A 12,365-nucleotide genomic window follows, 5' to 3' on the forward strand; every position below is an offset into this window, starting at 1 on the left:
AAATATTTTGTTTTTGTTTAAAAGGGTAAAGTCCTGTGGAATGTTTAGCTGTCCAAAATGTTGCTTTTCCTGGAAGTTTTTCTTTGGAGGAAGAGCCTGTCTTGCAGGGACAAAGAAAATAAGGAAAGGAAAAGATAAGAAGGCGACTCACCATGGATAAGTTCTAGTTGGGGCAGGGTGGCACCACCTAGTAGAGGCCCTGAAAATAGATTTGGAGTTGAAAGTAGATGCTTCTGAGATTGTTTGTTTCTAAGCGAGGTGTTTCTAGCTGTTCATAACACCTACGGAGATGTGGGGCTTCTGAGATTGTTTGTTTCTAAGCGAGGTGTTTCTAGCTGTTCATAACACCTACGGAGATGTGGGGGAGCCTAAGAGCAGGGACTCCATCTTAAGCTTTGGATCCGACAATGTGCTGTGGTAATGGGAAGAGAAGGACAGCACACGGGATGTGAAAAGTCAAAAGCTGTCATGAGTCAGAACTCAAAACGCTCAATCTGGCAGCTAGTGGTGGTGATGTGTTAGTCACATTGCCATTAGCTCTAAACACAAAACAGTTATCTCTGGAGATGGAGTGACATTTCTGAGTGAGGCCCAGTCTGGTAGTTTTCTGCTGATAAAACTGGTTGAGGTCAGAATTAGGGAGAGCTGATGAGATTCGGAATATTGTCAAAAGAAATAGACTCTACATTTCCTTTCCTGCTTCCATTCTTATCCACCCTTGAACTCGTAGCAGGTTAGATGGTCTTGTCAAGCTTCGTTTCTAATTGGCTCCCCAAATCAGAACCATCAGGTGCGACAGTTTTCCTAACTACATCTTTTCCTTCAAAATGAAAACAGTCACAAGCAAAAGGCCCACTGCAAGAAATTGTTCATCAAAATTTTATGGAGTCTAATTACATGACAGTTCTCCATTGTATGACCAATTAGCACATACTTGTTAATTCGAATCTTTAATATTTTGATGACATCAATTATGAAAAATTAATGAGAATATCAAGTCCAAATTGTCTTCAAGAATACTATTTTGTTATTTCAATCATGTTATTACACTTACACTAATAAACCAGAAGACCACTGTGGTTGTCTTTGTGGTCAGTTTGGGGTAAATGTGTTTTCAGACGGACTCGAACTCACTTTGCCAGGCTGAGTACCTTTGAGTCAGACTCTTTGCTGAGGGCTTGGTGTGAGCTAAAACATCCAAAAAGTCGGCGGTGGTCACCGTGTCCAGCTGGATCCCAGGTAAATTGCTGCTCTCTAGATAAAAACAAGTAACAGCACAAGATCGACCTTGTGTGATCAATGCTCTTGAAATGCTAATAGACCCTCTTTCAAGACAATGCATAATGCAGCATTCTTAATGGTTAATGCAGAAGAGGCACGACTAAAGAGGGCTCGGGAAAAAATTCTTTAATGTACAACTCAGCCCCTGAAGTCCAGACAAAAATATGTGACTTAAATGTACCATCAAAGTTTTATTTAATATTTATATAGTGCCTCAGTGTATCCAGCCCAACATCATAGCGTGCCAGAGAAATAAAAGCCCAAGAGCTACGGAGTTTATCTTCTGGGGGAGTTTATCTTCTGGGGGCATAGTTGGTACAAAACAGAACACCAGAAGAGGAAGTGCAGGAAGGGCGATTTGAACAAGAGCATGTGCAAGTGTAAAGAGCTACCAAGAACAGGCACAAGGCTCCATCTGCTGGTGAAAGTTGGATTTTTAAACACAAATTTTCCTCCCAGCAAAGATTCCAGCTTTACCTGACTGGTGATTTTCAAGTGCACTGAAGATCTTCCTCACAGGCCTCATAGCTGCTTCCCTGCAGACCAGCTTAACGTCTGAGCCTGAGTAGCCCTCAGTCTCCTGAAACAGCCACAAACCAGCCCGATGGTGGTGATTACGTCCTTACAGGCAGGACTCAGTATCAGAGCCGATTTAGATTCTATATCTGCCCCCCCCCCCATGGACACTATACAAAGATTCCCAGATAGATATGCTTGAGGGAAGAGAGGCCTCCAATTTCTTTGGGTAACCTAAGAAGCTGGGGATAAACTTCTTAACTCCATCCAAAATTATGTTACAAGATGTTGGTGAAGGAGGAGACCACCCTCATTAGTCTAAATGGGCCCTCGTGCCAAATCCAAGGATCAAAGTTAGTAGATACTTTTGCTCTTGTAAATAAGACTGTAGCTGCTTTTGAGGAACTTCAATGAATGTCAACTTCAAGTGTCCACTTAAATGAGGCAATGAAAGTGACAAAGAGGGCAACAGACATGTACCTAGAGCTTTACTATTTGTGAAAGACTTTCTTGAATCATCACAGTAATCCTTGTGGTGTATCTGTTGTCTGTTTTACAGATGAAGAAGCTGAGCCTTAGAGAGTAAGTGATTCTGCTGAGGTCACACAGCTAATAAGCTGCTGGCAGGGCCAGGATTTGACCATAGGTTCTCCAAGTCTAAACCCTATGCAGTGTCTACCTTACCTTATTCTTTCTCTCTGCTTGAGTACTTCCAAGTGACCGAGTTCATTCTTTCATGAAGAAGAGGCCCATTGCAATGCTGGGAGCTTGGGTCTTTTCTAAGGGACTCAAGGAGGGGCTCTGAACAGCTCATGAGAAGACCCTGCCTAGAAGACTGTCATGTGTTGGCTGCCCGGCCTACGGATGCCCCTCCCCAGGGCAGCTTACTTGGCTGAGCAGGCTGTAGTCCAGGTCTGTGCGCAGCTCCAAGGCCATGCTCTTGCTCACAGGGGGCAGCCAGTGGTGGATCATGACCTGTCTGGCCTCCCGGCTGGGGAGATCAACGAGAATCCTCTTCTCCAGGCGGCGTAACATGGCACAGTCCAGCTCCCTGAAGTCATTCATGTCAGAAACAGAGGAACTGGTTGGGGCAGTAAACTCACTTCCTAAGCAACAAGTACAGTTTAAGAACAATTTTGCACTGCAGGAAGCCATTCTGCATTTTAACTATTACTCTGCATCTATGCCTGAATGGATAGGGCAATCACTTTATGTTGTTTGGGAGAAAGAATTGGTTAAAGAAAAGAAAATACACCCTAAGCATACCTTATGTAAAGAAGGTAATTTTAAGTGACTTAATTTGGGGAGAAATAATCTAACAACCAAACGAGGAGCATTTCCATTGCAGCTGTAACATAAATTATTCAATCCAATCCTGCCAGTGCGTAAATTATTCCTCACAATAACCCGGGCACTCTGGGAAGTACATTAATTCTTCCAAAACTCTCATGCATTCTGGAGCGAATGACTGTCTCACTCCACTGCTCTGGTGAACTCAGAGAGTGAATGCTCTTTCCAGGGTGCCCAGTGCAAATGTGGCTCTTCACACTCCCTCCTGCTCCTTCCAAAACACTGTCAGCCCAGGTTTATGCAGTTTTGTGTCTGCAGGCTATTTCCTTAAGTCTCTTAAAACTTTCAAACAAATAGAAAATAGAATAAAACAATGACTATCCATACACCTACCATCTTGATTAACAACAGTTAATGTTTTGCCATATCTGCTTCATATCTATTCAGCTAAATTATTTCAAAGTAAATTACATCATGAAATCCCACCCCTAAATGCTTCTGCTGGGATTCCCCCCCCCCAAATAGGACATTTTCTTACATAGTTACAGTACTATTATGACACCTGACAGAATGAACATTGATGGCATAATATGTCTAATGTTCATTCCATATTAAAATCTCTCCAATCATGCCAAAAATGTCCTTCATAGTTTTTCCAACTGAAAATCAAAAATTGTGCATTACGTATGGTTATATCTCTTAAACCTCATAATGGAGACCAGTCTCCTTGCTTTGGCCCATTTTTGAAAAAGTAAGGCTAGTTGTAGTATGTCCCACGTCTGGATTCACTTGACGTTTTCCTCATGGTATCATGTAGTTGGGTCCTCTAGGAAGTCAGGTCTAAAAGCTTAGTTATTAGAATTAGGATAAATATTTTTGGCAAGTATAGTGCATAGATGATGATATTTTCATATTTGATATTGGAACCCACCTTTTGGGTTGTCTCAATATTAGTGATGTGGTGTTTAATTACTGGGATCATCTGGTGACAGTGTATCTCTCCATTGCAAAGAACCCTCTTTGTAAATAGTAATAAGTATTTTATGTACAATACTTTGGAACCATGTGAATACTTCTTTCCCTGTCCCTTTCAGTAGTTTTAGTATCTGTTAGTGGTCTTTGAATCAATTATTTTACAAGAGTGGTACAAAATGGTGATTTTAAAATATTTTATTCTAGGTCCTGGCCGGTTGGCTCAGCGGTAGAGCGTCGGCCTGGCGTGCGGGGGACCCGGGTTCGATTCCCGGCCAGGGCACATAGGAGAAGCGCCCATTTGCTTCTCCACCCCCCACCCCCTCCTTCCTCTCTGTCTCTCTCTTCCCCTCCCGCAGCCAAGGCTCCATTGGAGCAAAGATGGCCCGGGCGCTGGGGATGGCTCCTTGGCCTCTGCCCCAGGCGCTAGAGTGGCTCTGGTCGCGGCAGAGCGACGCCCCGGAGGGGCAGAGCATCGCCCCTGGTGGGCGTGCCGGGTGGATCCCGGTCGGGCGCATGCGGGAGTCTGTCTGACTGTCTCTCCCCGTTTCCGGCTTCAGAAAAAAAAAATGTTTTATTCTAAATGTATTATTTGGAATTATTATTTAATATAGAGCTTTCCCTCATTAACTGGGGCTCTTTGGTTACCCTGAATTATCATTCCTATTATTACTAGATTGTTTTGAGTGTAAGTCCGTGAACTCTTTATATGTTAAAATTTCAAGTTCCTAGTAGGAAAAATAACATTGGTTTGACTTCCCAGTATAGAAATTAGAAAATGCATGTGGGTCAGTCCAGCTTAACCGTTAATAAAGACTAACAATGAAAGCATCATTACCAGATATTTCTCATCCATAAAGATACCGAGAATCTCCAAAGCATCCTCCCATTTTTCTTACTGTAATTCTGAATCTATGTCATGACATTTCCTTTTAAATTGAAAAATGAAAGCACCCTTCCAGAGAGCATATGTGAATTATAAATTGGAATTACCAAATTTCCTCAAGGATTGTCTTGTCTTTCCCTGTTATTCTTCCAATCCTGGGCTGAGTCCAGGGGTTCCTTAGCAGCAGTTACAGTTACCTGTTTCTTTATCACCCTCCCTGTGTTGAAATTAATCTCAGGTCAGAGACTCAACCCTGTCTCTTCCCCTGTACAACCACTGCCCCTCTCAAGACCAACATTCATACTCCAGGCAACCGGGTCGAGGAACCTTTGCAGAACTCTTAAGAGATTTATTTTCATACTTGAATATTAATAAAAGATAATGCTTAAATAACACTTACTAAATGGTAGGCACTGTTTTAAGCAGTTTAGAGATAGTTGTTTAATTCTCTCAACGACCTATGAGGTAGGTACTATTATAATCTCCATTTTAAGATGAGGAAACTGAGGCACAGATGTTGAGCAGCTTGCTTGAGGTCAGAAAGCTAGTGAATGATGGATTTGAACCCAGAGAGAGAGCCTGGAGCCTGTGCCTCAGTCACTGGCCTGCAGCCAGCGTAGTCATGGCAGGTAGACTCCTAAGTGGTATCATGGTGAAATCGCAGAACCCTGCGACAAAGAGAGGATCATAAAAGCTTCCAGAGAGAAAAATGCAGGTACATACAAAGAATTAAGAATAAGACTTCTCATCAGCAACATGAGATACTAAAAGAAAATAAGGCAATGCCTTCAAAATTCTGAGAAAAAAATCTTGATCAAACCATGAATTAAGTTGATAGATAGAATGACAATATTTTCAATATACAAAGTCTAAAAAACTTTTACCTCTCATATACCCTTTATCAGGAAAGAATCGGAGGACCAAAGGGAGACAGTAAACCAAACCAATGGGCTGCAATGGGACCCAAGAAACAGACGATCTGACACAGAAATAGAAGGAACTTTCCAGGATGTTGAGGTGGGGTGCCAGGGTCTCCTCTCTGTACTGGGTGAAGCGGGCAATCAGTTCTGTCTGGAGCTGGTAAGAAGACTTTAGAAGAAAAGTCTCCAAGAAGATAAATTTGGTAGACCACCTGGGTGCGTCTTAATGAATCCACGGGTGATTTAGACAGCGGAGAGATGGGGCTGAGTCAGTGGGATGGGAAGGTGAGGTGAGCAGGGGAAAGGAGAGGAGAGAGGGCAGTGGGAATTCCTAAAACTCACATTTTAGGAATTAGTTCAGTTCAGCAAATATTAACCACCTGTCAAATGTACTGTCACTGCTAAGTCTCCAGTATTCAGCAATGATTAAGACAAAAATCCTCCTTATAAGTAAATAAAAGCAATAACAAGGTGTTTTGGGGCTTGAAGTGCAGGACTGTTGGTCCTGTAAACTTCAAAGACAAAATAAGACTTGAGATCACGCTGAAAACCAGGAAGGAAGAGTGAATAAGTTGAAAAAATGGCACAGCTAGTGACCAGCCCTGTTTCCTTCAAGGCCTTTCCTTGGATCGGCTGCCCCCCGAAAGGCAGGGGACAGCAGGAGGAAGGTTCTGTGGGGGCACCTTCCTCTCGGTCTCCCCATTCCATCTAGAGTGACTTCATGCAGAGAGAGGTGGGAAAACAATCCCTCACTGTAGATGTCTGTATTGATCAGCTAATGCCCTAAAGCAAGAGATTTACCTCAAAACTGCCTGTGGGCACAAAATAAGTGCAAGTCCCTGACAGCCAGGCCTGATGAATGCACTTTTAATGACATCAATAATAATAGAATCATACAAGGGAGGAAACAAAGGACAAATGAAATGTACCCAGGAATTATTCTTTATGCCAATACATTTATATGAAAAACTTTAACTTGTGGCAACCAGAAAACACTCCCTTTAGCTCTCATATCTTGATTGGTAACTGGCTATTCGGTTCTCCTGTCTTCTTTATTTTGGTTATCTGGTACTTCCATCACCTCGAAGGTTAAAAGCAGCCAGTGAGAGTGACATGGGACATACAGGGAAGGTTCACAGACTTCAGAACCTGGCCACCGAACATATGCCCACTGCTATCTATAAGGTGGTAAAGTCCACTGGCCACCCAGACAGTTTACATGGGCTATAAGGCCTTGCACCTGAGCTCCTGTACCAAACCTTCCAGAGCCTTCTTCAGCCCCTTGGTTTGTCTCCCCATTAAATCATGTGGCTCCTGGGACAGAGATCATTCCAAATTTTACAAAATTTGGAAACCACACATAATTCTACTTTAGTCATTCAATAGTTCAAACATATTCAGTTCAAACTATCTCAGCATGATTGGAGAAAAGCAAAGTTTTATAAGCAAAGTCTTTGCATTTACATCCATAACCAACATGAAGTGAGTGGTCATGGCAGTTCTTGAAGAGTAGGTTAAGGAGTTGTAGTATTCTTTGGTAGATGGGGAGCCCATGAGTAAGGCTTTGAAGGTTACCTTGTCTTCCACAGTGAGCCCTGTGTAACCTAACTCCTACATACCCTTCCCATGGGGCCAGCTTCTCCCTGGAGCCCAGCATGCACAGAGTTACTGTGGAAAGAACTGGGGTTATGTCTGCTGAGCTCTGCAACCACATGTAGACACTTCTACAGAAATGTCATACCAGAGAGGAGGAGATGCGAATGGGAAGAAGTGGCTTACTAGGTATATTTCTACCCACTCCCAGTGTAGTAGTCTCTTTGATTTTATGCTTTCTTCTAAACATTAGAATTTGGGGTGTGTTTTTTTTTTAATCCAGATTTTGGTCACAGCAGGTGTCTGATTTTTGAGAGGGATAGTGAAATTTCTAGCCCTTTTGCAAACAGGAAGGAAAAAAGATGAGTTTTAACATGCTTTACATATACAGTTTTCACACCTTATTTGTTTAAACTACCATCAAATTAAATAGATAGCTAAAGATGGCATTTGCCTGAATGGCCTTGTTCAATATTGTGTTTCCCTCTGGACTCCTAGGCCTGAGTTTCTGACTACTCAACAATCAGGGTAGGTCAAATTAGCCCTAATTGTGCTCACTAAACATTTCTTATATGGCTGTTACTTTAAGTGGTAATATTAATGATGCAGCATTTGTTATTCTTCTCATTGCTTATTTACACATCAAATGATGTGGATGTGCTGTTATTTCTTGCTTCCTTTTCATTCTATCTGGGACGCTATAGGTCAGGGAAGGTGCTCCTTGGAGAAGCACTGAATAAGCAAAGATGCCGCATGCTATATCACTGCTGAGAAGGGAGAAGATGACTGCTCCTATGAGACAGAATGGGTTTGTCTAGGGAAACTGATAAGTTAACAAGCAGTAAAGGAGAGCCTAGTGCTCTGAAAGATGCTATAGATGAGAACTTCCATAAAGAATTTCTCTGGGGATTTTTTTGGACTGGGTTTAACATTGCTTGAATCAGGTAAGTTTGTTTCCTCTCCTAAGACTCTGAAGCCAATATGAAGATCTGTTCCAATATTCTTGATAAAAAATACAACTACTTCCTCAGAGAAGGAAGTAGGAAATATGTAGCCAGAAACTTAAAAAATATCTAGACCTTTTGATACAGTAATTCAACTTCTAGAAATCTGTTCTGAAGTAATAACCAGATTTTTGTCAAAGATTTTTTTTTCAAGGAAGTTGTCCCAGTGTCATTATAATAGAGAAAAGTTGGGAGCATCATATATGTTCAACAGGAAAGGAATGATTAACTAAATTGTAGTATATTCACATGTGGGAATTTTGGGCAGCCATTACAAAATCCAATTTTCAAGGATTATTTAATGACATTGGAAATGTTCTTACTATAATGTTAAGTAATGAAAGCAGGACACTAGTGGGAATACAAAATGTACAACCTCTATAGAGGGAAATTTGGCAATCTCTGCTATAATTTCATGCACATTAACCCTTTGACCCAGAAATTCTACTTCCAGGAACCTACCCCCAAGATACACTGGCAAATACACAAAGTGCTACACGTACATCATCACTCATCGCAGCACTGTTTGTAATAGCAAAATAATAGGATTAACCCAAATGCTCATTTTTAGGTGACTGTGATAGATTACCATATGCACTGAGTGACACATATGCATCTATAAAGAAAGTAAGGACAGATTTTCTGGATTTATTTGGGAAGATTTCCAGAACCTTTTATTAAGAAAAAATTAAGATACAGAACAATCTATCTAATACGTTTTTGTGTGTGTGTTTAAGTAAATCGAGTTCAGTTATTCTGTGGAGTTCTTTAAAAAAATAACCTTGAGAATTCAGCTGTGGGGCATGTGACAACTTATATCTACATAATGTCTGTCAATTCCTACTGTTAGTCCAGTGAATCTCAACTAGCGATGATTTTGCTGCCCAGGGAACATTTGGTAATGTCTGGAGACATAGTTTGGTTGTCACAACTTGGGGGGTGTTTCTGGCATCTAGCGGGGAGAGGCCAGGGACGCTGCTCAGCATCATACTTAGGACATACAGTGCACAGGACAGCCCTCAAAGCAGAGTTATCTGGCCCCACACGTCACCGGTGCTGAGATGAGAAATCTGATTGTCCCTTCCTCCTCAGTCGGGCTAGGTTGGTACCATATTCCTTATCAAAATGTTATAGGTGGCCTGACCTGTGGTGGCGCAGTGGATAAAGCGTTGACCTGGAATGCTGAGGTCGCCAGTTCAAAACCCTGGGCTTGCCCAGTCAAGGCACATATGGGAGTTGAAGCTTCCTGCTCCTCCCCCCCCCCTCTCTCTTTCTCTCTCTATCTCTCTCTCTCCTCTAAAATGAATAAATAAAAAATAATTAAAAAAAAATGTTATAGGCATGAGAGACTGGCATTATGACTGGAAACACTGTTACACACACAAATGTAAAATAGGTTTATATTTTAGGGAAAAACAATATTAATCATGTTAATGTTATTAAGAACTGAGATTGCCTGACCTGTGGTGGCACAGTAGATAAAGCGTCGACCTGGAAATGCTGAGGTTGCTGGTTCGAAACCCTGGGCTTGCCTGGTCAAGGCACATATGGGAGTTGATGCTTCCAGCTCCTCCCCACCTTCTCTCTCTGTCTCTCTCTCCTCTCTCTCTCCCTCTCTGTCTCTCTCTCTCCCTTTCTCTCTCCTCTCTAAAATGAATAAATAAAAAAATTTTAAAAAAAAGAACTGAGATTTCACAGTTAGAAAAAGCATACAAATATAAAATCAAAGAATTGACTAAAAATCTTGTACTTTTCCATTTGAATGAGAAACTAGTATGGACTCATTACCTGCCTCCTTTTAAAACTATGTACTATGCTGTAGAGCTGAAATTAATACAAAATAATATGGGATGTAAACTATACTTGAAATTTTTTTGTATGACAGAGACAGAGAGGGTCAAATATAGAGACAGAGATCTGTGATAGGAAGGGAGAGAGACGAGAAGCATCAATTCTCGCTGCAGCACCTTAGCTCAATGATTGCCTTCTCATATGTGCCTTGACCAGGGTGCTACAGCAGAGCGAGTGACCCTTTGCTCAAGTCAGTGACCTTGGGCTCAAGCTGGTGAGCCTTGCTCAAACCAGATAAGCCCATGCTCAAGTTGGCAATCTTGGGGTCTCGAACCTGGGTCCTCCTCATCCCAGTCCAACGCTCTATCCACTACACCACCAGTTGGTCAGGCTATACTTGAAAATTTTCTAAATTTAAAATAATAGTTAAAAACCAATGCAGGGAATATTCCAGTCCTTACATGGGATACTGGGTTCATGGATATTATATTTGGTGTTATGCTTCACAATATGACATATTTATATGTATTACATCTTTCCTAATTAAATTTTTTAAATAACTTTAAAAATAAGATGTTGAAAGAATATACACCAAACTATATAGTAAAAGTGGTTATCCTGAGGGCGGGAGAGAGGATTATGGGGGACTTTTATTTTCTATTTTATATACAATTCTAATCATTTAAATCCCTTAGAGTAAATCAGTTACAGGTTGTATTTGGGAAAACAGAAGGGCTAGTAAAGTTTAAAGATAGAAAAAATAAAGAAAGCTAAAAATTAAACTACCGAGTCAGTGACCCATCTGAAAAGAAGCAAAAAACTGTCCACTAAGAGCCCAAGAGGGCTCCAAAAAAAAAGCACTAAAAAGACTGAAACAAGAAGACATTCATCATACAGCTCCACACCCCTGTCCCATTACCAGCCACATTTCCCATGTTGCGTACAAGGAATGAAGTATTTTTTTAAAAAAACTATGTATTTCCTAGCTCTGCCCAATCAAAAGGCCAAGAAGTAATGGTAATCCAGTAGCAAGGATTGTGAGACTAATTGTGAGACCGTGATTCTCTGAATATCATTTCCCATTAAAGGAAACCAGAGCTCTGTGAATCAATGGCTGATTCTAGGACTGGTGCAAAATGTAAAATGGAACTTGGGTCATCTTGTGCAAATAACAAAGGAGCTTGGCCATGGTCACACCTAATGGCAGAAAGACTAAGAAATAGAACCCCCAAATTTTATTTTGGATAAAGTGAACATTGGGAAGCAATTATCAATCAATATCTGTCACAGTGGCATAGAGGCAAATTAGTCTCTAGACCTGCACTCTCCAATATGGTAGCCACCAACCACAAGTAGCACTGGGCACTTGAAGTTGGCTAATCCAAATTGAAATGTGCATAAGTGTAAAATATAATATATGCTAGATTTCAAAGATTTATTATGAAAAATAAAAAGTAAAATATCACAATATTTTTATGTTGATTACATATGGAAATTATAATATTTTAGATATATTGGATTAAATAAAATTTTATTAAAATGAATTTTAGCCTGACCAGGTGGTGGCACAGTGGATAGAGCATCGGACTGGGATGCAGAGGACTCAGGTTCAAGACCCTGAGGTCGCCAGCTTGAACGTAGGCTCATCTGGTTTGAGCAAAAAGCTCACCAGCTTGGACCCAAGGTCGCTGGCTTGAGCAAGGGTTACTCGGTCTTCTGAAGACCCACGGTCAAGGCATGTATGAGAAAGCAATCAATGAACAACTAAAGTGTCACAACGAAAAACTGATGATTGATGCTTCTCATCTCTCTCCGTTCCTGTCTTTCTGTCCCTATCTATCCCTCTCTCTCTGTCTCTGTAAAAAAAAAAAAAAAAATGAATTTTATGTTTCTCTTTATTTTTTATGTGGCTATTAGAAAATTTTAATGTGTATGTGTGCCTCACATTGTACTTCTATTATACAGCACTGCAGTAGAATAACCAGTTATAGGGTCTTCTGAATGGCTCAGGCCTAGGAAGAACAGACATGGGAAGTTGACCAAGGACAGCAAGAGAGAAAGAGCAAAGATGTTTAGAAAGGAAAGAAGGGAGAGAGGACGGAAGGGGAGAGA

The 12,365-nt window shown here is 41.1% G+C and overlaps 1 protein-coding gene across 2 annotated transcripts in view; it reads right to left on the reverse strand.

The window, feature by feature from the left end:
* Positions 1 to 322: 322 nt before the first annotated feature.
* The window catches only part of KATNAL2 (katanin catalytic subunit A1 like 2), a 90,864-nt gene continuing 78,821 nt past the window's right edge, over positions 323 to 12,365 (reverse strand). For both annotated transcript variants that reach the window (XM_066352598.1, XM_066352599.1), the window contains 3 exons: positions 2,686 to 2,848; positions 1,759 to 1,861; positions 323 to 1,254 (listed from right to left, as the gene is read on the reverse strand). In XM_066352598.1, coding sequence (XP_066208695.1) covers positions 1,115 to 1,254; positions 1,759 to 1,861; positions 2,686 to 2,848 — 406 coding nt within the window. In that variant the 3' untranslated portion in view covers positions 323 to 1,114. The remainder of the gene's footprint in view (positions 1,255 to 1,758; positions 1,862 to 2,685; positions 2,849 to 12,365) is intronic.

The sequence above is a fragment of the Saccopteryx leptura genome, chromosome 11 (genome assembly GCF_036850995.1).
Source record: "Saccopteryx leptura isolate mSacLep1 chromosome 11, mSacLep1_pri_phased_curated, whole genome shotgun sequence".
Taxonomy (NCBI): domain Eukaryota; kingdom Metazoa; phylum Chordata; class Mammalia; order Chiroptera; family Emballonuridae; genus Saccopteryx; species Saccopteryx leptura.